Genomic DNA, 27537 nt, shown 5'->3' with positions numbered 1-27537 from the left:
CCACACTCAGAATGAAGTAAGTAAAACTCTTCCCACTTGGGGGAATCTATGAAAATAAAACACTATTGTTACCTGTGCAAAAAAAACTGACATTTTCCGCATTTAAAAGACATTTTCGCCCTTGAAACTGAAAAATCGATTTTCTCAAAAACTATAAGGTCTTTTTGAAAAAAAAATTTTTCCTCTTATTCCCACTGATCCCCTTAATATACCCTGTGAATTTGGTGTTCCTAAATTTTAAGCAGGCTTTGCTATTAACCGTTAAAGTCGGCAGGTTTTTAAATGTATATATTTTTCCTTTGAAACTTTAACATCGATTTTCTCAAAAACTATAAGGTCTTTTTGAAAAAAAAAATTTTCCTCTTAATCCTTCTGATCTCCTTAATATATTCTCCAAATTTGAGGCTCTTAGCACTTAAGGGGGCTTTGCTATTAACCCTTAAAGTCGGCGGCTACCTAACATTGATCCATGCGTCAACTTTTCCGCTTGGCAGCATGACCTTACGCATTAATTGCTAGTAGGATTTTACGCGTAAGCCTATAACGTAATAACCTGAATTACGGTATACTTACGCGTAATTGCGTAAGTGCTATGCGTAATTACAGACATGTACCGAAATTGAATGTCTATGCCGTAAGCGTAATTTCGTAATGCGTAATTGCGTAAAATTACGCGTAATGATCCGTAAGCGTAGCTTTCTCCATTACGACCAGCACTGCAGTACAGGGAGTCCCTGACATTGCGGCAGGTTGGTGGATCATATTGGCAGGTATTCACAAGTCAGGAACTCCCTGCATTTGGACTATAAGATGCAGTGACTTTTTCTCCCAACTGGGGGAGAAAAAGTAAGTCTTATAGTCCAAAAAATACAGTATATATATATATATATATCCAAATAACTGTATATGTATATGTATATATATATATAACTGCAATTCACAAAAACATTGCGTCTTACCATGCTTCTCAGTTTCTGGAAGGCTAATGAATGGACGACACTTGGGAAGTCACCAATCTGGGTGCCGGCAAGGTAGTGTCCCTTCTCCTTCTCATGGTGTTCTTTGTACTTGAGCTATAAAATAGATTTTACATTTATAAACACATAATTTACTAATGCAACAGAAATAAATGAGAATGTCAAATAATAAAGAATACATAAGCCTCACTTACTTCACTGGAAACAATCCTAGCATGTTTGGCTCCAACGATAGGAATGTAGCGTTGATCAAGCTGGTAGCCCAGGGCCTTGCTGCTGTCCCAGGAGTCTTTGTATAATTTCTGGGGAGGAGTGAAAAGTAATGCATTTAGAAATGACAACCTTGTGTTGTATTGCCTTTGTTCTAATGAAAATATGTCTGGAATAAATAAATAATAATAAAACAGATATGTTTAATGAAGGTTCTTAAAACCACACCAGCTTAGCATGATTTTTCAGGATTTTTGAAGATGCTCTAAATATTAGTCCATCCTCTAAAATGTAAGCCCTAGTTACAGTTCATAAAAAGTCAATGTAAATAGCATCTAAGCAGCTATAGTATACATATAACATTGTAAAAATCAGTTGGCAATAAAAAAAGAGTAGGACAGATAGACTCTTTGCCAAAGAAAGCATCTCATTAACTCATTATGTATCTGTTTCCTTATCTGTTTCCCTTATGAAGTAGTTCTCCTTACATGTTAATCTTATTAAATAGATTTCCATATCTGTTATAGTATAGGTTAAAAATAAGTAAACTGAAATAATTAATGGCATTTTGTGAATCAACATCATTATTTCTCTCCATCTAAAAAGATAGCTTGTGATTGTTTATATTTAGAAAGACATACAACATACATTGTTAGCCTTCTTTTGCATGAATATCTTAATTTTCTATTTAGAATACGTCACGTTTTAGTGTTTTGAGTTGCCATGCAATCTTTTCTTCTGTAGAAGGGTTGTAACTGTTTTATGACATTGAACTACTTACATCACTGGCCAGTTTGGACATCTCCTTAGAGTGGGTGAGCTGAGGTGTCTCTGCTGCACCGATGTAATGGCCTTTCTCCAAGTTGAAGGTTTCTTTGTATTTCAGCTAAAAAGAAAAACAAAGGGGACTATGGAAATATGTCATGACCTTGTGTAAGCAAAACAAACTACTAAAGTTGTAGTGATGAAGATTATACCTTACGAAAGCCACTTTGGGAGGTCATGACCAATAGCTGAATTTATTTATACCGTTGGTGCCAATAATCTTGCTCTAGAGCTTATCTAAATTTTCCAGCTGAAAATCCAGTCACAGAAGGAAATTTGAATATGCTGAACCACAGCAGGTTTGTCTTTTTTCATTACGTTTTTTTTTTCCTCACAGAAGTGTTATGTTCTAACTCCTTAATATTGAATTCTGTATGTGACTAGGCAAAGGGTCACATATTATTCCTTCTACTTATTCCTCTGGGTGGGGCTGGATATTTGGCCATACCAGTTAAAGGTGGTAACCAGATCTCACCCTAAATTTTTGAAGCAGGTGGTTTAGGCGCATGGCGCTCAGCAACGAGCACGAAACTATGCACTGCCATAGCAGTAATGTTATACTGCATGGGTAATTTGGGGTTCCAGCATTCGCCATCGCCAGCCCCTGAATGGCTCCTCCCTGCGAGTTGCTATGACTAAGAGGGGGAATAGTATTTAACGCCACCAGGGATCAGTGCGGCAGCAGGGTAAGATGTCATTTGGCCCACCCTGCGCCCAGCTCACCGGCGGCGTACTAATACATCCGCTAAACCTTCACATTCTGGTGGCACTGCTTCTATTTTGGAGGGACTTATTTTGGAGGGAAAAGCCCCTTTTCCCTCAATACCGTGACAAAAGTAGCTTGTGAGGAAAAAAAAACCTTTCCACGTCTCCCCCACAAAGTACTACACCATTGTTGAAAGGCATAAAGTTAGTTTTGGCATTTGGAGGAGGGGCTGAGCGGCTGGTGACTTCTCTCTCCTGGCCACCTAATGTGCATTATTGGATAAGGGATTAAAGTCTCCCTAATTTTTTTCTACACCTTTTCATTACTTCTTTTTTTTTCTAAATTCCACATTTTACACACAGTGTAAGTGCAACACAGATGTAAAAATTGAGTTCACCGAGAATCACACTGCATCACCAGAGCACAGGTTTTAAAAAATAAGCAATGAATGGTGAAAAATGCAGGCATGTGCACTAATCACTATTAATTGAGTAATTATGGTATCTGAAGTTCAGAGAACCACAGGAATCCATTGTCTACTGCATATAACAGTGTACCATGAACCAGGCAGGATTTGATTGTGTGACAGTGGCTACACTAAGTTGAACAATTGCTTTTTAAAAATTATTTGGTTTCAAATATTCACTGTCTCTACTTCACCCTATGCCCTAGCAGCCCTACTAACTTCACCTTATGCCCTATTTAGTACCCTATAGGCTAGTTGTTCTAACTGTATCAGGTCGATCCCAATACTCGCATAACTACGGTACCTTCTGAAATGTGACCCTATGCGCAATCATCTGTAAGACAATTGTCTCATGGAATTTTTGTATTTTTATCACTTGTTCATAAAAATAATCCTTAACTGATGTATAGTCTCACCCATGGTATTTTGTATAGTAACTACTGCTTGTTTATACAACAACAAAACTGGATGTTTGTATACATGTTCTAATCTGGGTTTTTTTTATTGAAAACTAAAAAATTATTGAAACCAAGAATATAGAAAATCAAGTACAACTGTGGATATACTCACATCACTTGTGATGACAGCGTTGGCTTTGGCAAGCACAATTTCTGGCGTATCGGCTACATGGGAATACTTAGCAAAATTGTCAACGGCATCCTTTTTGTATGCTCTCTACAAATGGAAAAAAGAAAAAGAAAAGAAAGATAAGAAAGAGTTAGTTGCTTAACTTTTTCTACCTGTAACACTGGTTTTAGGATTGTCAAACATAGAAGGCTGGAATCTACGTTTACCTAGACTTCAGAGAGTTTAGTGTCATAGCGTGCCAGCTAGAAGAACTATATTGCAAATTAATACTAAAAGAAAGAAATGTTTTTTTTTCCCCAAGGTAATTCCAAAGCGAGTTGTGTTGCCATATTATTTTTCGGGGGGGGGGGGCAGGGTGTGCCTATAACATACCCGGTGGATTCAAAAGAAATGCAAGAATAGAAGTGTTTCCATTCCCTGAGCATCCCTGAGGGACTTGAAATGTAAATTAGACTAATCACCTTCATGCAATGTAAACAATTATGAAAATAGTGGCAATGGTAATAATAACAGTAATTTCTAATAATAACAGTAGATACTATATTACAGACCTGGTTCATCAACTTTTGAGCATTCCTCACTTTCTGATGCTCTACAGAGTCCAAAGGAATCCATCCACAACCACGGATCCATTCCAGGTCAGATTTGTAGATAGCCTATTGCAATAAATTAATAGGTTAATAGTTTAGCATCCGAGCCTGCACTGAGTTCTTCAAGATCAATATTATAACCTCACTCACATCACTCTGGAGCTCATAAGCCTTCTTGGCCTGTATGCAGTCATTCTGGTCAGGGTGGCATGTCCATTCGTGAAGATAGCGACGGTAGTCAATCATACTGGCCAAAGCTTGTCCTTGCTTGGCTGTCTCAAGTTGGACCATGTCAGCAGGAATATGGATCTTACACTTTAGTTTCTCGTATAGTTTCTTGTATAATCTGTCATTCTGGATAAGGTTGGTATGTTTGAACCACTTGAGTTTAGGATCAGCATCTGCATTGGGAACGCCAACATAATGACCCCTTTGCTTGATGTAATCGGCTTTGTACTTCAGCTAAATAGAGAAAACATGATAAAGTTAATCAGACCCTGAAGAAATAATATATAGTCTTGAGCTCTATTAACTACAGTACTAACCAAAGATTGCATTGTACAGTATCTCATGACATCTGAGGATCTGATACTACCAGCACATCTTTAGAGGCTTTCTTAAAGAGGCCAAGAACAAGTTTCTATAACCTATAGAAGCCAGTCTGAAAACATTTCTCAGTATTTTCAATCCAGAAACTAAACCTGTTTTGCTGTGATGGGGCTTTTACATTTTGTATTGGAGCTCTCCTTTTTCAGAAATGTTTCCTGAATAAGCCCACTAGTGATCTATGTTAGCTGAAATATCAGAAACAAAACTCTAAAAAGTAAATAAAATAGAACTTTTTTATAGGGAGATGTAGTATTTTTTTCAGGACTGTTTTGTACCTGAAGCCAGAACTTAGATGTATCCCTTACAGCTTTAGTAGAGCTGAGTATGTAGACAATGTCACCCCATCAACCCTTCCATGAAGGACGTTTGGATACAGTGTGGTAGACTGGGATTCAGTTCACTTGTTCTGCTGCATAGTTTGAGAACATGTATTCTCTCAGATTTGTGCTGCTCTTTTCATTACCAATTTTGATGTTTGTTGAACTACCGTTCGCTTACTATAAGTTTTCCCTTTAAAGAGTACCTGAGCTGTAGCTCGGGTACAAAACCACATACTTAACTAAGAAGGGGGAAGCCTCTGGATCCTATAGAGGTCTCCAACTGCATCCTCCACACCCCCATTGATAAGCACAGACCCTCCAAAGATTACCGAGATCTGCTTGTTGGTAATCTGATCGGGCCATGCTCCTCTTCAAGCAGGAGCAAGGCAGTACTTTGCCTTTGCGAATACGTCTGCGCCTACACAGTAAGCAGGCACAGTAAGAAGGCACACTCATGGCACTAACCATCAGGAGGGTCCTAGGCAGTGGCAGAAGACCATAGTACACCGTGGAAAGCCTCTGGAGCATCTAGAGGTTTCCATCTCCTTAAGTATGTGTTTCTGAATCCAAGCTTCGGCTCAGGTTCTCTTTCATGAATATGACCTTAATGAAATGTATCCCTAACCTCCCACTTTAATGAAAAGCCAGCGCTGCGTAATATGTTGGCGCTTTATAAATACAATAAATAAATAAATAAAGCCCTCTCACAATGCCTAATCTCGTCTTTCCACCTTACAGTAATCAAATCCCCATCCTGATTTCTAACCTTATCCTTCTAACTCTAATAAATTGAGCCACCCTCTGTCTGCTCACAGTCAAAGCCGTTTCAGAGCCAGAGTTGGTCTTCCCATAAACGTCTCCTCTGCCGAAACAGGTAGATTTGCAGAGTGATGGTAGCCAAACTACTGCCACCAAATTTGACTGCCGACTTTCCCTGGCTTTGTAGAAATGGGGCTCTTGTACAAGGGCAAAGCAATATAGTGGAAGGCTAACCTTCCTATCATCTCTAATGTACTGGGAGTACATTTTACATTTTATATACAGATTGTGGGGCAATTTCTATTTTACATGTTCGATCCTCCAAGTCATTATAAATGATGAATACTATGCTACTGAAACATGAAGGGGAAACAGCAAAATATTTAAATCTTGGTAGCTTTGAACCTTGGAAGCTATGGTTACTCCAAAGACCAAATCACGTGAAACAGTTTTTACATTTTCTAACTACTGGTAAACAAACTAAATAAAACCTTTCAGTCAAAAACAAAAATAAAGAAAGAGATTGCAATTGGTGATTTAAAGAGGAACTCCAGTGAAAATAATGTAATAAAAAAAGTGCTTTATTTTCACAATAATTATGTATAAATGATTTAGTCAGTGTTTGCCCATTGTAAAATATTTTAAATCCCTGATTGACATTCTGACATTACATGGTGACATTTGTACTGCTGGCAAGTGATGTAGCTGCTGCTTGCTGTAAACAGCTATTTCCCACAATGCAACAGGGTTCACAGACAGGAAACTGCCAAGAGTACGTACTCAGAGTTTCTTTGTGGGAGGGGTTTCACCACAATATCAGCCATATAGTGCCCCCTGATGGTCTGTTTGTGAAAAGGAATAGATTTCTCATGTAAAAGGGAGTATCAGCTACTGATTGGGATAAAGTTCAATTTTTGGTCGGAGTTTCTCTTTAAGGATATCTTACCTCGCTCTGGGCAACGGTGCTCTTTTTAGCTTGGGTTATTTGGATTGCATCATGTGGCATAAAGTATCCGGTGGCTTTGACATGGTCCCAGTCTTGCTTGTAGAGTTTCTAGAAAACAGAGAGGAACAGCAGAAAATATATGTTAGCATAAGATATAAACCAGTAAGAAACAATTAAAGAAACATAGATACTTTCACAGTCCAAGAGATACCTAACGGATAGTTATCAAACAGATATAGGACAATGTTTAAAATGCAATATTCATTTATGAAACATATTACTAGCTTAAAGTACTGATTAAAGTAATATATGTTTGATATCAGACTACCGTAAGGGTTTGTCATGATACAAAATCTCTGCAATATATTTCACCTTTGGTTCTAAAGAGATCTTGCAGTAAATAGGCATTTGTAATTATCTAAATCTCCACCTTAAAGATGCTTGTCCAGGTATTTAATTATAGTATTTAATCAAATTTAAATTTTCTTTTACAGTTTTGTATACAGAATTTACTCCATATGAGCCTGCAGAGTCCTAGCAGCTACTGGTCCACTCCATAGTTGCTTTTCTATTTTACTGTCTGGCTACAGTATTTTTTCTACTCCTGCTGATAACTGTTAAATAAGTTCCTTAGTTTTCTTGGCAAAATGTATGCTCAACTGTGACCTCAGGCAGCGAATAAGAGTCCTCTCCAGCAGGGACGGATCTGGGGGGGGCAAGCGGGTCTCTTGCCCCAGGCGCAGTTTGTTGAATTCTTAAAAAGGCGGCAAAATTTGGATGGGGAATGGCAGTTTAGGCGCCAAAACCTGACCTTGCCCCAGGTGCAACTTGGGGCAACTTGGTCTACATCCGTCCCTGCTCTCCAGTCTCCACACAACACAATCAGTGAAGAGTACCATTTCATGAGAAGGAGGGCATATCAATGGGCAAGATAAACAAGCTTACCTAACCCAGAAAAAAATCTCTGTATTCACAATTTAAGAAAGGGATTTTGGACAATATCAAATTGTGAAAGACTCTTGAAAGTTGACATTTGTTTGGAGACATAAACTTTATTTTGAGAAATGAAATAATAGAAAGGCCCCTCAACCCAAACAACATATGCAGAAAAAGCTTCTGGTCAAAGGAACTCAATCTTAGCTGGGCTTCCTGACTAATTTCAGAAGATGTTTCAAAGCAAATCCAAGTGGATTCCTCAGGTTAGATGAACAGAGGCTTTTCCTCAAATCACCTAAGAAAGCACCTGAGAAAACAACTTGGTGAAACGCCTTCTCAGATCAGACATGTATCCCAGCTGAATTAGACTTTTATCTACATAACTAGCCAGATTTATATTCACATTGCTAGTGGCACAATCTGTATAGTGATCAGTTTTTTTCCTGGAATTCAATTGAGGCCTGGCAATTAATTTACCTGCTTGCCTCACTTGATCTCAATTAGATTTCAGCAGAAATTTGATAAAGAATTGGTCAACCCCATTAGAATTGCACCACTCAGTGCAGAAAAGAGCTATGCATCCGTAGATTCTCTTAACAAAAATGTACTGCAGCTACCAGCCATGCATTTGATTGATAAACAGCACAATTTTTGTATTTTAGGCTGGTGGGAGTCAGCTGATCATTAGTAGTCTTGATCAAAATGTCCAAATCTGCCAGGAAATATTTTACCTGCATTGTTAAGGTTTGATCTGATAACATGAAGTTTAATAGACATAACCAGACAAAAACATACAAGTATATGGCTCAATACGTACGTTGTTGACATTCTTGGCTGCCTCCTTGGCTGTTAGCAGCAGAGGAGAGTCAACCACCGATGTGTATTTTGTCTTAATGCCGTTCCAGGCTTCATGGTACTTAATCTGTAGAGAAAAACAAAGAAATAAAAATTTTGTACACAAATAAGACACAAAACTGAAAGTGATCAGGAATCTAATTAGCAAGGGCCATCTACAAGTATGGAAAAAGAAGTCAACTGCCCAACCAGAGCTAGCTACCTTCTGCTAGTTAGAGAGTTTACCACCTACAGTTTTCCACTTTACTGACCTTGTGCATGCCATGCAACCACCTCCCAGCCCATACCTATCAGTAAGGTTTCTGTGCAGGCCTTGCAGGAGAAAAGATTAGTAGACATTAACCACTTCGCATCCAGACCTTGTTTTCCCCTTATTGACCAGAGCAGTTCTTACGCTTTAGCGGTGTCCCTGTTTAATCACCAATAACTTCACCTGTACTCGTGCCACTTAAATGATCTATATATCGTTTTTTTCAAGACAAACTAAGCTTTCATTGGGGGGTATTTGGTCCCAAATAAAATGTTCCCCTCTATGCATTTTAATGGGAAAAAGGGGGGGAAAATAAAAAAATTCATTATTTCTCAATTTTGATCAATTTCTGTTTAAAAATAAAAATTGCGATTGACATAAAAACGGTGCCACCAGTTAAAGTCGCCCCAGTATAAATATACAGATGTGTCCCCAGTATTAACCCCCCCCCGTACAGCCAGATGTGTCCCTAATATCAGCCCCCCCAGCATAGCCAGATGAGTCCCCTGTGTTTGCCACCCCTAGAATAGATTGACAGATGCACCCCCAGGAATAGTGCCCTTCTTTATAGCCAGATGTGTCCCCGGGATCAGGTTTACCCCATTATAGCCAGATGTACCCCCAGGATTAGTGCTGCCCGCCATTATAGCCAAATGTGCCCCCAGTATTACGTTATGGGCCCCCCCAGGTGCCCAGATGTGCAAAATTCGTAACCCCCCTCCCCTTTGTTAATAAGATGTCCCCCAGTAACTTTGTATACCCCCCTTTGCATATCCCCCCTCCCCCCAAGAATCCATAGCCAGATCTTCCCCCCCACCACCAGGCAGCCCCCTCCGTGCAGAAATAGTTGAAAAAAATACACAAGCAAGCAGCCACACTCACCTACCTCGGTTCTGCGACGATCCTGAAGCCTGATCCTCCGATCACCGCTCTGCAGCCAGCCGCATATTGCCGTCATCAAGCCGGGACCCGGGTTTCTGGCAATATGCGGCTGACTTCAGAGCGGTGATCGGAGGATCAGGCTTCAGGATCGTCGCAGGACCGAGGTAGATGAGTGTGGCTGCTTGCTTGTGCATTTTTATTAACTATTTGTGCGCCGAGAGGGACAGATGAAGGATCGCTGCAGTTCACTACTGCAGCGATCGTTCATGGGAGGGGGGTGGACTAATTGGCCAAAAGGGAACATGTTCCCTTCCACCAATTAGTAATGCAGCTGACAGTGCCGGAGGGTGCACTCTGCAGCGCACCCGACCGTGCACAGCAGGGCTGCAAGGAGGTCAGTATATCTACGTCGCTGTGGCTTGGAGGGTGCCACAGCTGACGTAGATATACTGTAGCAGTGGGGAAAGTGGTTAAATCACTAACATCTAATCACTTAAAGGGAAGCAGAGATGAACGTTTCACACAAAATAAACATATCAGTCGATAGCTTGTAAAGAATAAATGCTCTACCTGATAATTTTGCCACTCTGGTGTGCCTTTTTTAGTGTTTTTTATACATTATTGCTCCATGCAAAAATCAAATATGGCCGCCGGCTCATATCCCTTCTGCTTTCGGGTTATAAGTTGTTCTGGATGTGCTGTCTAGGCTATATGAGACTAGGCTGCTATCTAGGCTATATGAGAAAGGCTCATCTCTGTGCTTTCATTTTGGTGTGATGTGCAGCTGCCTGTAGGAAGTGTCTCTCATAGGAATGAAACTGCAGTAATCATCAGTATCTAGTGCACACAGAGCACACAGGGATTATATTGCAGCCACAGAGCTTCTCTCTCAGCAGGAGCAGCCCCTCCCATGTCATCACAGCTCTCAGTATGCAAAGCAGGAAATCTAAGCCAGGAGGTGGCAGGCTTGGGCTTGAAAAGACTCCACAGAAGAGTGACTCAGCTATAATGATTCCAGGTCAAACCTAGACTGAGCCAGTCGGGGATTCTTATCACAGCTGCTAATAGACTAATTAAGCAGATAACAATGAAACTAAAAGCAGGGTAGGTGTTTACTGTCATGTTCCCACTGATAAATGTAATAAAATACACGAGGGTGCTTCATCTCTGGTTCTCTTTAAAGGGGAACTATGGCAAAAATGTGGCTATTAGGGTAACCTGGTAAAATGTAGCTAATATTAGGAGCTTCAGGCAATTAGCCGTTTTTTTCTTTAAATGTGGGCTTCAAGGGTTTTTTTCACAGCATATGCATACAGCCCGCCGTTCTCTAGCTTTGTGACGTACTCCCCCATCTCAGTGCTGTTACAACTGATTTATGCTCTGCTTTCTCTGTGCTCAAGCTGTACGGGACATGTAGACTGCTCAGGGAGTTCTGAGGAACATCATAGCCCTGGACAGAGCACGAACCAAGTCATTTATCTTGCTTATTTGTTTATCTATGATCTTCCACAGCACTAGCTGACCCCCTGCATTCCATTGTCTTCAGCTGGGAGATATGAGAGTGCTCCTCTCATATCTCTGCCTTCATATTCCTCTTACTTCAGTTGCACTTTAAAGGGAAACTGAAAGGAGAGGTATATGGAATCTGCAATATTTATTTACTTTTCAACAACCAGTTGCCTGGCAGTCCTGCTGATTTCTTTGGCTGCAGTAGTGGCTAAAACACACACCTGAAACAAGCATGCAGCAAATCTAGTCAGACATACTTAGAAACATCTGCTCTGCATGCTTGCTCAGGGTCTATGGCTAAAAGTATTAGAGGCAGAGTAGGCGGCAAGACAGCCAGGTAATCTGAATTTAAAAGGAAATAAATATATCAGCCACCATATCCTTCTCACTTCAGATTCCCTTTAAGATAGCAAGTACATACAACTGTGCGCTCTCCATTGTCTTGTGTGCTACCTCTGATCCCTGTTATCATCAGCCTAAATATTTGACTTTCAGAAAAACAGGCTGGCTTGCGGCATTAGTCACACCCCTTTCCTGCCATTTGTCCACCCCTTCACTGCTCCACCAACCTTGCTTCTATGTTTCCCTTGATCGCTGCATGTCTGCATTAGGCACAGAAGAAGAGCTGACCTGGAAATTCTTCCGGAGTCAGTGCAATTTTAAAGATGGAGGTGACAGTTTTTAGAGGGGAACCACAGCCAATGACAGAACAGAGGGAAGAATAAAGTTGACAGACATAACCTGCAGGGGGTAAGTATGCGGCTCATATGTTAATTTCAATGAATTGTCTTCAGGTCAGATGTGCTTTGATTACACAATGTACATTTTCAGTGGTGCAACTAGACTTAATAGTGCCCCCCCCTGCAAAAATAATAGCATGGGGCCTCCTTGGTCCCCAAACCCCATGAGGGTCACATGATTGGGAGTCAGCGAATGGCAGCAGAGAGTGTTCTGCTGTGAAGTAGTGTCTGGAAGCAGGAAAGAATTACAGACGCTTCCAGGGAGGTTTTTTTGCTAATTTGCTGCACTTGCATTTGGGTGGAGGGAGGAGGAGGGCCTTCAAAGCCTGAGCCCCTCTGCGATGGCAGGGGTCACGGGGTGAATGCCACACCAATGTACATTTTAGTTTCAGATTACTTAATGTTAGTAGAAACAAGGTCCCCAAATCAGCAATGTTTTTTAGGGAGTTTTGTGTGTCACTCTTTCCCCAATAATACAATTCCAGTACAGATAAACACAAATGTACAATTTTGTTTTAACTTTGCTCTTCCTAATCACTGTGATAGGCTCATGTAGATCAGGAGGTCAGCAGCCAATGAAAACGGCTCCTGACTGTTATACGTAAATCTGCCGTCAGGGGTCGCGCTGTTGCGTACCGTACATAGGCAGCGTTAAAACTACACTGCATCAGGCTTAGACAGCCACAAATGTGGTGTAGTTTTAACTGCAAGTGGTCCTGAACTGTTTAGTGACAAGGTTATATGTAAAATACAGCAAGCGCCATAGTTAACACAATTATAACACATTTCCATATCACTAGGACAGCACAGTGGCATAGTGCATAGCACTCTCACTGTGCAGCACTGGGTCACTGTTTTGAAATCCAAGCTGAGGCACTATCTGCAAGGGCTTTGTATGTTCTCCCTGTGTTTGCATGGGTTCAGAGACATATCTAGGCAAAACCGTGCCTATGGCAAACACTGAAATCCACCCTAGGGACGAGGATGCACCCTCCAAATATTTAGTCTTGTTTGAATCGGTTGACCCCTCAGGGGTCAGGAATCTTTTTGGCTAAGAGAGCCATAGATGCCACATATTTTAAAATGTATTTCCATGAGAGCCATACAATATGTTTCAAACTGGGACAGTGCACATGCGCATCAGAGGGCTGTCCCTGTTGCCATGGTGATGTGTATACAATTGATCCGGCAGCAACAGAAATGTCAGACACATCTTCAGCTTCTCTTGGGTTTCAGCAACATCAGCAATTTCCCAGAGAGCCAGACAGGAGAAATACCGACTAACAGCTTGTACAATTAGCTAGCTGACTTGGGGGTTGATTCACTTTGTAGGACAAGATCCCCACACTTTGGCCAATCAAAGTGCGGGGATCTCATCCTACAAGTCACTGGACCTGACAGGGTCCAGAGTGGGACAATTGGAGCAGCTGTTCGTTTTGGGGGGAGAGCGAGTAAGTTAGTAGTGCATGCTAAAGCAGTAGCGTGCCTACTTTGAAAATTTTACTTGTGCTGCCACACTAAGCTGCGCTGCTTGAGCAGTGTAGCTTATTGAATCAACCCCTACTGATTTGTCTGTGAGCCAGATGCAGCCATCAAAAAGAGCCACATCTGGCTCCCGAGCCATAGGTTCCCTACCCCTGATATATCCTCCAAATAACAGTTAGGCAGGTTGTCCCCCAAGAAATGTAACTAGGCAGAGAATGTCCCCAGATACAAACTAGAATCTGTATGGAGAAAACCAGGAATGCTATGGAGCAGTAAGTGGCACCTATGGCAAATGCCATTCCTGCACCCCTGTAGATACACCTCTGCATGGGTTTCCTCCCATATCGTAAAATAATACTGGTAAGTTAATTGGTGCCCCCAATTTGATCTTGGACCATGATACACTAGACTATGACTATGGTAGGGACTCTAGACCACATGTGTCGAACTCCAGTCCTTGAGGGCCATTTCCCTCCCAGTGTTTAGGATGGACTGAGAAATGGAGAAATGTGTCCTACTTGATGAACCACACCTTTCCCAATTCCCTCCCATCAATTCATTTGAACTCTGCCCTTTAGGACTGGAGCTCGACATCCCTGCTTCAGACTATGACTATAGTGAGCTCCTCAGGGGGACAGTTAGCGAAGTGACCATGTACGGAACTTTTACTGCAGTACTACATTTTGAAAACTGAAAGGGAACAGATGCTTATCCACCAGAAAATACTTACATCACTCCTATGTTCTGCACCTTGTTTGGCGGTGATGTAATCCAACCTGTCGGCAACAGCAGTAAAGCTGAGGGTCTCAGGCTTGGTTTTGTATTTGTTCTGTAAATGAGAAGACGGAGAGAAAGCTTATGTTATTTTCTTTAAGGCAAACATGTGAATTTTGGAAATTAAAATCCAGAGGCTTCCCACATGCTTCTCCAGACACCTTCTAAATGTCGGGACCCCCTGAAACTTCATGGCCACACTTTTGTACGTGAACAAGTGTGGCTGCACTGTGGGCTTTGGTGGAAAAAGCTGAGCCTGATCAGGTCCGTTCTACTGTGCAGGTGCAGTGTGGCGCATGCCTGCGAAGCAGCACAGACCCATTTGGGCTTCAGCAGAAAAACCCGATTTCTATTGGGTCTGTGCTATTGCGCAGGTATGAGTCATCAACAAAGAGCTTGTCAACAGTTTTCTAAAGGTCCCAGCACTTGAAAGGCCCAATGGAAGATTATCCAGAGGCTTCACTCTAGTAAGGTAAATAACTATCTGGAGTACTTTCTTTTGCTACAGATACACTTTAAAGCGGATCCGAGATGAAAAACTAACTGTAACAAGTAGCTTGTCTATATATCTTATCTAGAGTTTAGATAGTTTACACAGTAAATCTAGCTGCAAACAGCTTCAACAGTTTATGATTTTTTCCTCCTGTGATACAACGAGAGCGACCATGTTCTGTTTGTCACATTACACACAGGCAAGCTGCTCTGTATCTCCAACCCTCAGCCTGTGAAAACTTCACTCCCCTCTCCAACTCCCTCCTCTCCTCTGTCTCTAAAATCTTTGGCTAGTAACACCTCCTTATCCTCTTGCCCAGATGAGCTCCCATAAGCCCTTGCTACATCTGTCTCAAAGTGCCAAGACACTGGAGAAACTGTGGGCGAGGCTTGTTTAGTTTATAGGGAATTAGAGTATTAAAACAAAACAAAAAAAGTATTTGGCTTGAGGAATGCCCTATAAACTATATGAAAGGAACACAATTATGCAATGAGTAAAAGTTTATCTCGGATCCACTTTAACATTCTGCTGTGTTCTTGAATACTGAAAAAATGGAGAGAACAACTTACGTCACTCAAGATGTTCTGGGCAAATTTAACCTTCTTAACCTCCGGTGATTCACTTGGTATCCAACCAATACCGCGCATCCATTCCATGTCAGACTTGTATATAGCCTGCAAAACAAACATTTTTGGATGAATAAAATATTTATGAAAAGATTAGATAGAACATTATTTGAGATCTACTGGATTTGAAAAAATGCTGGAAGAATGCAAACCTGGTGAGCCTACAAATCTTTTTATGTAGGTTATTATGTAGGTTATCATAAATCAGAACTCTTGCTGCTATTACACAGATGCTTACCAAATTGCCGGCATAACGTGGGCCTACAATACCATATGATTAACATGAGGGGTTGAGAAGGCCTTAGAAACTTACATCGCTCTGCAGGTCGTAGGCCTTCCTAGCCTGGATTACATCATTCTGATCAGGCAGGCAGGTCCACTGGTGCAGACGCTGGCGGTAATCAATGTCACTGACCAGGATCTGGCACAGCTTGGCAGCAGCGACAGATATCATATCCACTGGCAGGTGCATTTGTGTCTTTGTCTTCTCAAAGTCTTTCTTGTATAAAAGGTCACTGTTAATTTTGGAGGACTTCAGTAACCAGGCCAGTTTGTTATCACCATCAGCTGAAGTGGTTCCAATGTAGTGACCTTTCTGCTTCTCGTGGGTCAGCTTGTATTTGTACTGTAGAAAGTAAGAACAAAATATTGATAAATCTCCAATATTAAATGTAAAATATTATACGTCACTATCTTTGTCCCAGGGGTTTGATTTCATAGACTGGGAACCGTAGTAAACGTTAGTGTTTTACTGCCTTTTACTTTCTTAGCTTCATTTGTAAGGCCAGTCCCATCCAAAGGGTTGCAATTACTTTTTTACTGCCATCATCATCACAAATAGGTAGAACATTCATCACTATCTGTCAGGGGTGTAACTATAAATGATGACCCCAGCAAAACTTTGATGCCCCCCCAATGTGAACATCCTTTCCCTTGCCTACCCTGTTGACCCTCACAGAATGGGGCCTATCTTACACAGGTCAGAAAACAAGTAATCGTCAAAACAAAACCTGATCTGAAGCCCGGACCACTTTCTCAGAGGGCATGAAGTAATAGTTGGGGCCCGGCCCCGTGTCAGGTCTGCCCCCGCCCCCTACATCTGCATGCAAATGCTCATGTCGTGATGTATGCCAAATGTCAACAACAGACATAAGAGCATGGGTGCTCAACTGCTCTTGTGTGTGCTCATGGGACCACATGCACACCGAAGGGCCACAAGGAAATGGGTTGAGTATGACAAGATTTGCTATAATTTACTGTACTGACTAAATGGATGAGGCCACCACATTGATGGTATTAGCAATTAAGTACAGTATGTGAAGATACTCACATCACTTGCAATGTCTCTAGAGGCTCTAGCAGATTTGATAGCAATAGCATCAGATTTCATGTCATAGATCATCTTCACCTTATCCCAACCATCTCTATAGAGTTTCTGAAAAACATAACATAACACGGTTTGATTTTATAAATGTTATGGCAGGAACAGAGCTTCTAAAATACCTCAGAATGTTACGGGTCACTTACATTGCTGACATTGACAGCATTGGCTCTAGACAACATAATCTCAGGAGTATCAGGCATGACATGAATGGTCCTCTTGTCTTGCTCCCAGGCTTCCTTGTACTTACTCTTTAAAAGAAGAAAAATGTATGTTTACAAAAGTGGAAAACCAACAACCTAGTCACTGCGAAGATGTAGTGGGTTCCTCTGATGAACCTACTGCGCTAATCTGATCGGCATTGGTCTTTGACAGGACGACTTCTGGAAGGTCCACAATGCTGGTAAATTTCAAGCCAGACGCTGGTTGGCGGTATTGGTGTTCACTCAAGATCTGTTGGGCATTCTTCACTTTCTTAACTTCCACTGAGTCATTGGGGAACCAACCACATCCACGAATCCATTCCAGATCAGACTTGTAGATGTTCTAGAATAACAAAAGGTTATGTTACAATATGATATTTCCATAATCCAGAGATTCTAGAGCTGCAGGATTAACACGGTAAAGGGTGAAGTCTGGGCTGTTTTTTAATATAGAAGCAAGGAACAGGAATCTAATAAACGGTTTGTAAAACATACCAGTGCAAATATGTTGTTGTGCATGTCTGGTAAGAATACAGTACCTGGTAGGCTATGACATGGATGGATCCGGATTTTCAAAGTCAGTATAAGATTTTTCCTTTATTTTAGTCAATGCCATAAGGGGAAAACCAGACTGGCACCTCTTCAGTGCCTACTGAACTCTGCTGCCCTCCTCATCCACCTCTCCTCCCACTGCTCTGACGCAGCCCCTCTCTGCCAATCTCTCCATTGGCTACCTATTACCCAAAAAATCCTGTTTAAACTCCTCACCGTGTCATACAAAGCTCTACATTAGCTGCCACCATCCCACCAAGAAACTTTGCTCCTCCCAGGAGACCCTCATGTCCTTTAGCTTGGTCACCTCCTCTCACTTCTGCATCCAGGACTTCTCATGATCATCACCTCTCCAATGAAATTCTCTCCCACTACCTATCCATCATGCTCCAAGCCTGAAAATATTCAAATGTACTCTCAAAACACACCTCCTCAGACAAGCCTATAATTTGCCATAGGCAACATTGAAGGCTCACTGCCTCATGCGCACCTGTGTCTCCTTCCCTAATAGTAAGCTGTAAGCTCACAAGGGCAGTGACCTCCTCCTAGTGTTTTTTATTCTGCTGCAATTTATCATATGAACATGGACTAGAATTGGTGATGTCTCAAACCACACATCAACTATGTATGTATTTGTATTGCTGGATGTCCTGATTGTACAGTTGTTTTGTAAACATCTCCTGTGTCTATGCTTCCTACTATATGTTTCGTACTAAGAACAGCTCTATGGAAGATGTTGGCACTTAATAAATACAAAATATAATATTAATAAAGCTAATAATCAAAGTTGACTATACACATAAAGATAGCTCCACTCAAGGAGTAAGAGACACGTTTGTTGACAGTGAGGCTTGGTTCACACATTTTGCATCAGTTCTGAATCAGTTTTCTATCATTTTTACCTGACTGGACTGGAAATGTACACCTTTTATGTGTAAACACAACCATAGAAGCACACACAAAACTGATGCCAATTTTCAAACAATGAAAGGACAAGACTGGACACCTTTGTATGTGTGAAGCAAGCCTTAATGCCTTGAGCTGCCTCAGCAGACGGTGAAGCTAGTGCAGGGCTCAGGAACCTTTTTGGCTGAGAGAGCCATAAACGCCACATATTTTAAAATGTATTTCCCTGAGAGCCATACAATATGTTTTAAACTGGGACAGTACACATGCGCAGCAGAAGGCTCACGTCCCTGTTGCCATGGTGATGTGTATACAGTTGATCCACCGGGCAGTAAAAGTGTCACACGTCTTCAGCTTCTCTTGGATTTTAGCAATTTCCCTGAGAGCCAGACAGGAGAAATACTGACTAACAGCGTGTACAATTAGCTAGCTGACTTGGGGGTTGATTCACTTTGTAGGACGAGATCCCTGCACTTTGACCCAATAGGCTGCCTGTCAAGTGACAGCATATATCTCTTCAATAAGTACAGAGATAGCAATGATAACACATTTTGTAGAGAGGGAAAGAAGCGGAACGTCAGTCTGATTGCAATCGCTACCTCTCACTTACTTCTATGGTGACTTCCTGGGCCAAAATTCTTTTTTTTCACAGGTATAGGAAGAAAGTGGAACTCTCTCATTCGAGGTCACAGATGGAAGTCATGTCCTAACAGTTCTTACACTTCCACACTCTTTTCAAAAATGACCCCGCTTGTCAACACCATTACAACATATCTACCAACCCCCTTACAACGTATCATAGGAAATGTATAAACTCACATCACTCTGTAGTTCATAGGCTTTCTTAGCCTGAATACAGTCATTCTGATCGGGATGACAGGTCCACTGGTGCAGGTAGTGGCGGTAGTCAATTTCACTGGCGGCTGCCTGGACTTGCTTGGCAGTGAGGATGGACACTGCATCAACTGGTATATGAATTTTAGTCTTGGTATGTTCATAGTCCTTTTTGTAGAGCAAGTTACTGGGAAGTTTACCAGACTTGATCAACCACATCAGTTTAGGATCTTCCTTGGCAGTTGGAGTTCCAATGTAGTGACCCTTCTGCTTCTCATACGCAGTTTTATATTTGTACTACGAGGAAAGAACATAATGTGATTAGGAAAACACTGTGGACGATATTTGCCATAGAAGAACAAAAGGCAGCACTGAGGCACAATTTACAATCAAAACATGGCAACCAGTCAGAATTCAGATGATTAAAATCAGACCAGTACAAAGAGATCTGATTTGTCGTTAAAGGCTACTACAGCACATTGCATCAAAATTACATATGTTTGTGGACATTATTGTTAATAGAAGAGATGCTGCAATTCATAAGCAAAGATGAGTTAAAATACCAATATTCTTTTCGCATTCATTTTTGCAATAATAATGTTAAATTCGATTTTCGAGTGAAAATGCCATTGAAAATCAGTTTTACTATTTTTCATGCTTCTCATGAATTTTCATGTTACAAATTAATGATTTGTTCACATTTTCACGGTAAAAATTATAGTAAAAATATTGTTTTTCTGCATTTTTACGCTTTTCGAGGAAAAATATTTTTTGCGCATTTTCAAGAAAAATGCAAAAATACAAGCTATTTAAATCAAAAATAGCATTTTGGTTGCGAAAATGACTTTGGCAAAAATTTACATAATTTTGTGCATATCTATTGAACATTTAGTAGAACATGAACACGGCAGATAATTAAGCCTCATATGACTATGCAAAAATGAGTCTTACATCACTAGCAATGTCCCTTGAAGCTCTGGCAGCTTTGATAGCGATGGCATCTCCTCTTAAGTCATAGGCCTTCTTGGTTTCATCCCACAATTTTTTGTAGAGTTTCTGAAAAATGCAGAGAAAAAAGAAAAAAAAATGAAATATAATAGCTGACATCTGTGTTTAACCACTTCACCTCGAAGGGTTTTTGCCCTTAAAAAACCAGAGCAAGTTTCACCTGTCAGCGCTCCTTCCATTCATTCACCTATAACTTTATTACTACTTATCACAACGAAACAATCTATATCTTGTTTTTTTTCGCCACCAATTGGGCTTTCTTTAGGGGTACTTTTTGTTAAGAATTATTTTATTCTATAAGTGTTTTAGCAAGAAAATAAGAAAAAAATTGAAAAAATGTATTATTTCTCCGTTTTCAGCCATTATAGTTTTAGAATAATACATGCTGCCGTGATTAAAACCCACACATTTTACTTGCCCATTTGTCCCGGTTATTGCAACATTTAACATTTTTCCCTAGTACAATGTATGGCACCAATATTTCATTTGGAAAATAAAGGTGCATATTTTTCAGTTTTGCGTCCATCCCTGAGTACAAGCCCATAATTTATAAAGTAATAGTAATATACCCTCTTGAGATACATATTAATTATTATATTCTATTATTTATGCATTTTTTTATTATCTGCTAACTAATGGGGAGTGTGGGAGGCTAGGGTTAATTTTAAAAGTAAAAATAAGGTAAAAATAGGTACTTTATTTAAAGAACATCTGTAACGAAAAAATGTCCCCTAGGGGGTACTCACCTCGAGTCCCACGGTGGCAGCAAAAATCCTCCCGGAGCGGCAGCGACGTAAATATTTACCTTTTGGCTCCAGCGCAGGCGCAGTATCCGCTCCTTCCCACGGAGATTGGCGGCAATAGCCGATCTCCGTCAGGCCACTCTACTGCGCAGGTGCAAGTCTCCTGCGCCTGCGCAGTAGAGTGGACCCGACGGAGATTGGCTATTTCCGCCTATCTCCGTCAGAAGAGCCGCAACAGTGCCCCCGCTGGATCCTGGAAAGGTAAATATTGAACAGGCTGTCGGGTCTGTCAGGCCGATGTTTGGAGGGCTGTAGCGAGAACCCCGTGGGACCGAGGAGGACGGGGGAAGCCTCATTAGGATTCAGAGGCTTCCCCCTCCTGAGGTGAGTACCCCCCAGGGGAGGTTTTCTTTTTACAGTGTATCTTTAAAAAAAAATGCAGATGTAATTTTACTATTTGGCCACAAGATGTCCTCGGAGGTGTCTTCCATATGCATAGTACTTTGAAGCACCTATAATATGACATATTTTCAGTAGTTTCACACTTTTTGGTTATGTACTATACTTCCACATGTGTTAATTCATAGTTTGGATGCCTTCAGTGTGAATGTACAATGTTCATAGTCATCAAAATAAAGAAAACTCTTTGAATGAGAAGGTGTGTCCAAACTTTTGGTCTGTAATGTATATATATATACACATTTTACCTTGGTGTTTTGACATACAGGTGAATGTCAAAAAATGAGAATATGGTGTGAAAGCCCATTTATTTCAGTAATTCAACTTATAGTAGCCATACATCTAACAATTCCGATTCAATCGACAAAAGAATAGACTTTATAAGGGAATTGACTTCAGTACGGTTGATCAAAAGTCGATCGACTAGTGGCCCACGCACTACAGGCGATATCCTATGCGATTCTCCTTCACTAATCGATCTGAAAGATGTTGTGTCTCCATGCTCTGAATGCAGAAATCATCCAGAGTCGATTGAATGACGTGAACAGTAGCCGATTGCTCTGCGATTGACCGATATCTTGCATCCCACTTGATCGACCGAGCTGGTCAATTCGACATTATATCAGCCACTTTTCATCGATTCGGAATTCTGGAACACACTCGATTCTATAAAATCATTGAATGCAGTGGTCGATTGTACAGCCAAATCGCTAGATGTATGGCTACCTTTACAAGGTGAAACCATTATATGAAATAGGAAGAAACCCTTTGCAGGTGTTTGGGATGAATTAGCTGATTAGAGGCTGATACGTTGAGCAGAGAATACTAAACATTTTCACAATATTCTAATGGGCTGAGATTTTGATTTTTGGGTTTTCAGAAGCTGTAAGCCATAATCTTTAAAACTATAACACATAAAGGCTTGAAATATCTCGCTTTGCCTGTAATGAGTCTTTTCCATATATTATTTCACCTTTTAAGTTGAATTACTGATTTAAATGGACTTTTGCACTATATTCAAATTTTTCGAATTTCACCTGTATTGCACTATTAGCTCTTGGTGTCTTTTGTGTCGTCTCGGCCCATTGCCTTAGCCCACCCCTCTCCAGATCTATACTTTAACCTGGCTACCTATTGATTGGTGATCCAGGTCTCTGAATAGTCCTTGCACATTTCCATTTTCTGTTAAATGAAAATTTGCAAAGAAGGTGACTTTTTAACTTGAGTCTACTACTCAATATGCAGAGTATCCATAGGCAAACACATGGGGAGATTACACCTGCCCAGAATCCCCCCACAGATCAGTGCCGATGGAGTGTCCGGGGACAGGCACAGATTGAGACACCAGAATATCTGCAGGTATCCAGCACTTCCCCCTTTCTTTCCCTGCTACAGTTGACTTTGGATGGAGCACCAGCGTGTGTACAGAGCATGGAGCAGCAGCACGTGTACAGAGCATGGAGCAGCAGCGTGTATACAGAGCATGGAGCAGCAGCGTGTGTACAGAGCATGGAGAAGCTCTGGGGAACTTAGAGCCAGATATGAGCACAGCCCTGTGCCCTGCTGTGTGAATGCTTCACTTTCTCCTTCATTACCAATGTCAGCTGTCCTCATTATTATCTGTATCCAAAATGCTCCTTATCAATTCCATTGTCGGTCGGTCAGACGGATGGGAAATTGCATTGTGTGTACTCAGCATGATGTCCTACCATATTATTATACTGCATTGTGCGTGGCTGAGGGAGACCTTTCAGGAATCTCTCCCTTGAAAATCCTGGGTTTGCCCCTGGTATCATTTTACAAGCAACAGCCAGTGCATTAGGAATGGAAAAATGTTATAGATTTTAGAGCTACTTTTAGGGTCGTGGGGACAAAGTTAAAATAGTAAACCCTGTGGAAACAAAAAGTTAGAAAAAAAACAAAAAACGAAACTCTTCCCTTTATTGATTCATTATGTATCGTTATAATTTATTGGAGGTATGCAATCACATATAGGCCTGCACACTAGTCATATTATGAGATGACTATTTATTCACACGCAATCTGCAATGGGCTTACAGCAGATTGTGTATGAATAAATATTAATCTCATTATTTAACTGCTTTGTTGACCTATATCGCATTACACACTTTCACGACTTGGTGGCCAACCGACCATCCGATTTGATAATTATAATGCAACCAATTTTAGGCCAAAATTGGTCACATGTATGAATCGGAAATGCTGAAATATCTCGGCGTTAACGACATGCGAAACCCCTGCCCACTGTCCCCCATGTGCCCCTGTATGAATACTTTACCTGTCACGCCGTCCATCAATGGCCTTGATTCATAAAGCATTACTGCATGCGTTATCACCAAAGCGGTAAATTACCGTATGGTATGTTGTTGATAGTGGATTCATAAAATTTAACGCATGTTTTACGCATGTTTTACCGCACGCGGTAATAGTGCGGTAATGAAAACGTTGTTTGTGTCGGTAAACTGAATGAAGTGTGTTCATGAAAAGAAAAGGGGGGAGTAGTAAGGAAGCGATAACTAACATTTTGTTATCGCCAACAAAGACCTGGCAAGTTTGCTCTACACAGTAGCATTTTAGGTGACAAATGGAGCCCTTTCAACTTAATGTTATGGAATTTTTAAGGATACAGAGGAGGAAGGGTGGTTGTAATATCACCCAGGTTCGCACAGATCTAGATAATTTATACGAATAATTAATATATATATATATATATATATATATTAAAATATAATAATAATTTATAATAATTAAGTCACGTGTGTCTACAACGGCCCACTTCTACCCAGCATGCACCTTGTCATTAGGAAGTCAGCAGCAAACTACCGCACTCAGCAAATTATACCGACAGCTTTCCGCACCACACCGCACACTTACCGCACGATTACCGCACACTTACCAACTGCTACCGCAATAACCTCGCACTCGGAATTTTTTTCATGAATTCACTGCAAAACCCTCATTTACCGCTATCGGTATTTTCCCGCCCTTCTCTGAACTACCGCATTCACTTTTATGAATCGAGGCCAATGTGTCTGAACTCCTCTTACGAATTTGCACCCCCCGTGTTTGCTGTCGCAATGCATGCAGGGCGAGTATGCAACGTCACACTAATTACAACTAATAACAAACTTAATCTCCATCAAGGAATTTCATATGAGACATCATAGGTAAACGAATCTCCAAAACGGTCTTACCTCACTGACGTTGGCAGCGTTGGCCTTGGATTGTACCATCTGTGGGGTATCTGCGGGGAGGCTGAATTTAGACTTCTCATTTTCCCAGGCATCTCTGTACACCCGCTAAACACAAATGACATAGAAAAACCATGCAATAAATTTTGGGGTATTCATTTTTAAATGCAGCATCTGATTAAAAGCAATTATATTAATATGGCATGAAGCTCAAAATTTAATTTTTGCTCTAAAAACATTAACCTCCCTGGCGGTGTGATTATTTCTGGATTTTAGGATCTAAAAGCGGTGCAATTTTTTCACATGTTTTAGACCCTAAAGCAAGGGAAAAAAAATTAAAAATGCAGCGAGATCTGCAGCAGCCCCTGCACATTACTCACCTCTCTGGGATTCAGCGCTGCAATTCTCCCTCCATCCTATGGGTGGCACTGTAACCATATAGTGAGATCGCTGTCTGTTGTCATAACGACAAACGGCGATCTCACCGGAGGGATCCAGAGCCTCTGAGGACTGGAAGAAGAATGGCTGGATGCCAGGGGAGGTGCGTTGAAACCCCACCATGCTACTGCTTCCCTATAATTCCTGGGGGCTACCCCAAGTCAGGCTTGGGATTACTGCTCCTGTCCTGGCTGTTTTATCCACCCCGAGCCTGAATCTGGGTTACTGCCAGGAAGGTTAAAGCGGGATTGTCACCATAAAAATAAAATTTTAACAGCAACTGGTGTGAGTGTATTTAGTGATAAAGATGCTAATCCTCCATTCAAAACTTTCAAAACTGTTTCTGCTGTTATGATTTGGAGTTATCACATACTTAAGGAGCACTGGCCCTTTAATAGTCAGTGCCAAACAGTTGCATGCTGGGGGTTCTTTTTATCTATAATATATTCCTCCTCTTCCATTTATTTCCCAGCCTAGCTGCCTATCTGAAACACGAGCCCCTGCTCACGTGTGTTTACAAGCAAGGCTGTGGACTCAGCGATTGGAGGAGAAAAGAGAAAAAAGTAAAGGGCAGACATGATACCAGGATTTAGCCTAAACTGTGGGCAAAAGACATGGTTCCCACCAGGAACAGAATTCTCTTAATTTACTATATAACATTCAGTGAAATCAAAACGTAGACAGTACTATACATGTGTTATGTAAGTAGATCAAGTATTTATCTACTTATATATGTGTTTTTTCCCTGGTATAGTATGACTAATCCTACTGCTTTAAAGACAGCAAGAAATGAATAGAAAACATGAAAAGACTGGTATAATGTAATGTTATCTAATTCAACAGCATGTTTATTTTTCTTGGTAGCTAATTCAGAAAATCAGTTGCAGGACAAATTATTAGATTGTCTTGTAATTAAAGCGGAATATAACCCTGCATTTCAACTTTGCTCTCAAACATTATTTACAGCATATTATATGCAACCAGCATTTTTTTTTTTTTACTAGACCAGCATTGGAAGGGTTACACACAGAGCTTTAAAGTTCCGTGGAGAGAAATGCAGACACATCCGAAGTTTAGATAGATACATTTAAGTAAACACAATGTAACAAGTGTGGAATGGGACTCACACTCTGACTATGCAGGAGCTCCCAGACACAGAGAGAGAGTGAGTCACATTCCACACTTGTTACATTGTGTTTACTTAAATGTATCTATATAAACTTCAGATGGTCTGCATTTCTCTCCAGGGAACTTTAAAGCTCTGTGTGTAACCCTTCCAATGCTGGTCCAGTAAAAAAAAATGCTGGTTGCATATAATATGCTGTAAATAATTTTTTAGAGCAAAGTTGAAATGCAGGGTTATATTCCGCTTTAAGTAATTGCTGTGCAAACAAAGAAGAGACATTAATCTGCTTTCCCCCTGAATGCAGCAGAAGATATTCTGCATTGTTTACACACCTTAGTATAGTTTAACAGAAACTGATAATGTTGGTACAGCAAAAGGCTGGATTAACACTGTGCATAACACATGCATTATAAGATGTGCATACTGCAATGGCCACAGGGCGCGTTATAGCAAACACGTTAGTTCAAAGCCTGGTCAGTGTCCATGGAATGTGCACATATTCATAAACATTATCCAGAAACTGCATATGGTGAGTTAGAATAACATTTTCCATTACAACGCAGAGATGTATACAGGCCCATAACATTGTATGGGCAGTAAATTCACAAGCAGACAACAGATATCGGGCTTGATTCACTAAGCCATGCTAACTTAAATATCACACCTTATCAAAGATATCACACCTTATCGAAGTTAACACGCCTTATCAGAGTAGCATAGCAAGCGCTACAAACCCGCAGGGTAGCAGGGCAGGATGAGTGCCATTGCCAATTAGCAGGCATAAGCTCATAGCGCTCGCTATGCTACTCTGATAAGGTGTGATATCTTTGATAAGGTGTGATATCTTTGATAAAGTGTGATATCTTTGATAAGGTGTGATATTTGAGTTATCGCGGTTTAGTGAATGCCCCCTTCCTTCCTCTTTTTAGATACAGTTTTAAAACATTTCAATAGAAGTTGAAGACACCTAACAGTTTTTACTATTGCTCTAGCTATCATAAAAGCAGGGCTGCCTCCTACATCAACTGCCTGTAGGACAAATCCGAAATAGTTATTGCTGCTACCACTAGTTAGGAAATGCAGGTCTCTGCTGCACCCATAATTACTGTACTCCTATTATCAGGGCAAT

General features: G+C 40.9%; 1 protein-coding gene across 16 annotated transcripts in view; it reads right to left on the bottom strand.

Annotated features, from left to right (window-relative positions):
- NEB (nebulin) overlaps window positions 1–27537 on the bottom strand; it is a 321375-nt gene that overhangs the window by 114246 nt on the left and 179592 nt on the right. For all 16 annotated transcript variants that reach the window (XM_068245793.1, XM_068245797.1, XM_068245803.1 and 13 more), the window contains 17 exons: window positions 24848–24952; window positions 20374–20478; window positions 19408–19719; window positions 17270–17473; window positions 17074–17178; window positions 16877–16981; window positions 15860–16171; window positions 15490–15594; window positions 14384–14482; window positions 8750–8854; window positions 6997–7104; window positions 4513–4824; window positions 4324–4428; window positions 3755–3859; window positions 1969–2073; window positions 1172–1279; window positions 960–1073 (listed from right to left, as the gene is read on the bottom strand). In XM_068245793.1, the coding sequence (XP_068101894.1) occupies window positions 960–1073; window positions 1172–1279; window positions 1969–2073; window positions 3755–3859; window positions 4324–4428; window positions 4513–4824; window positions 6997–7104; window positions 8750–8854; window positions 14384–14482; window positions 15490–15594; window positions 15860–16171; window positions 16877–16981; window positions 17074–17178; window positions 17270–17473; window positions 19408–19719; window positions 20374–20478; window positions 24848–24952 (2514 nt within the window). The remainder of the gene's footprint in view (window positions 1–959; window positions 1074–1171; window positions 1280–1968; window positions 2074–3754; window positions 3860–4323; window positions 4429–4512; window positions 4825–6996; window positions 7105–8749; window positions 8855–14383; window positions 14483–15489; window positions 15595–15859; window positions 16172–16876; window positions 16982–17073; window positions 17179–17269; window positions 17474–19407; window positions 19720–20373; window positions 20479–24847; window positions 24953–27537) is intronic.

Source organism: Hyperolius riggenbachi, chromosome 7, assembly GCF_040937935.1.
Source record: "Hyperolius riggenbachi isolate aHypRig1 chromosome 7, aHypRig1.pri, whole genome shotgun sequence".
Taxonomy (NCBI): Eukaryota; Metazoa; Chordata; class Amphibia; order Anura; family Hyperoliidae; genus Hyperolius; species Hyperolius riggenbachi.
This window is presented reverse-complemented; position numbering and strand designations above follow the sequence as displayed.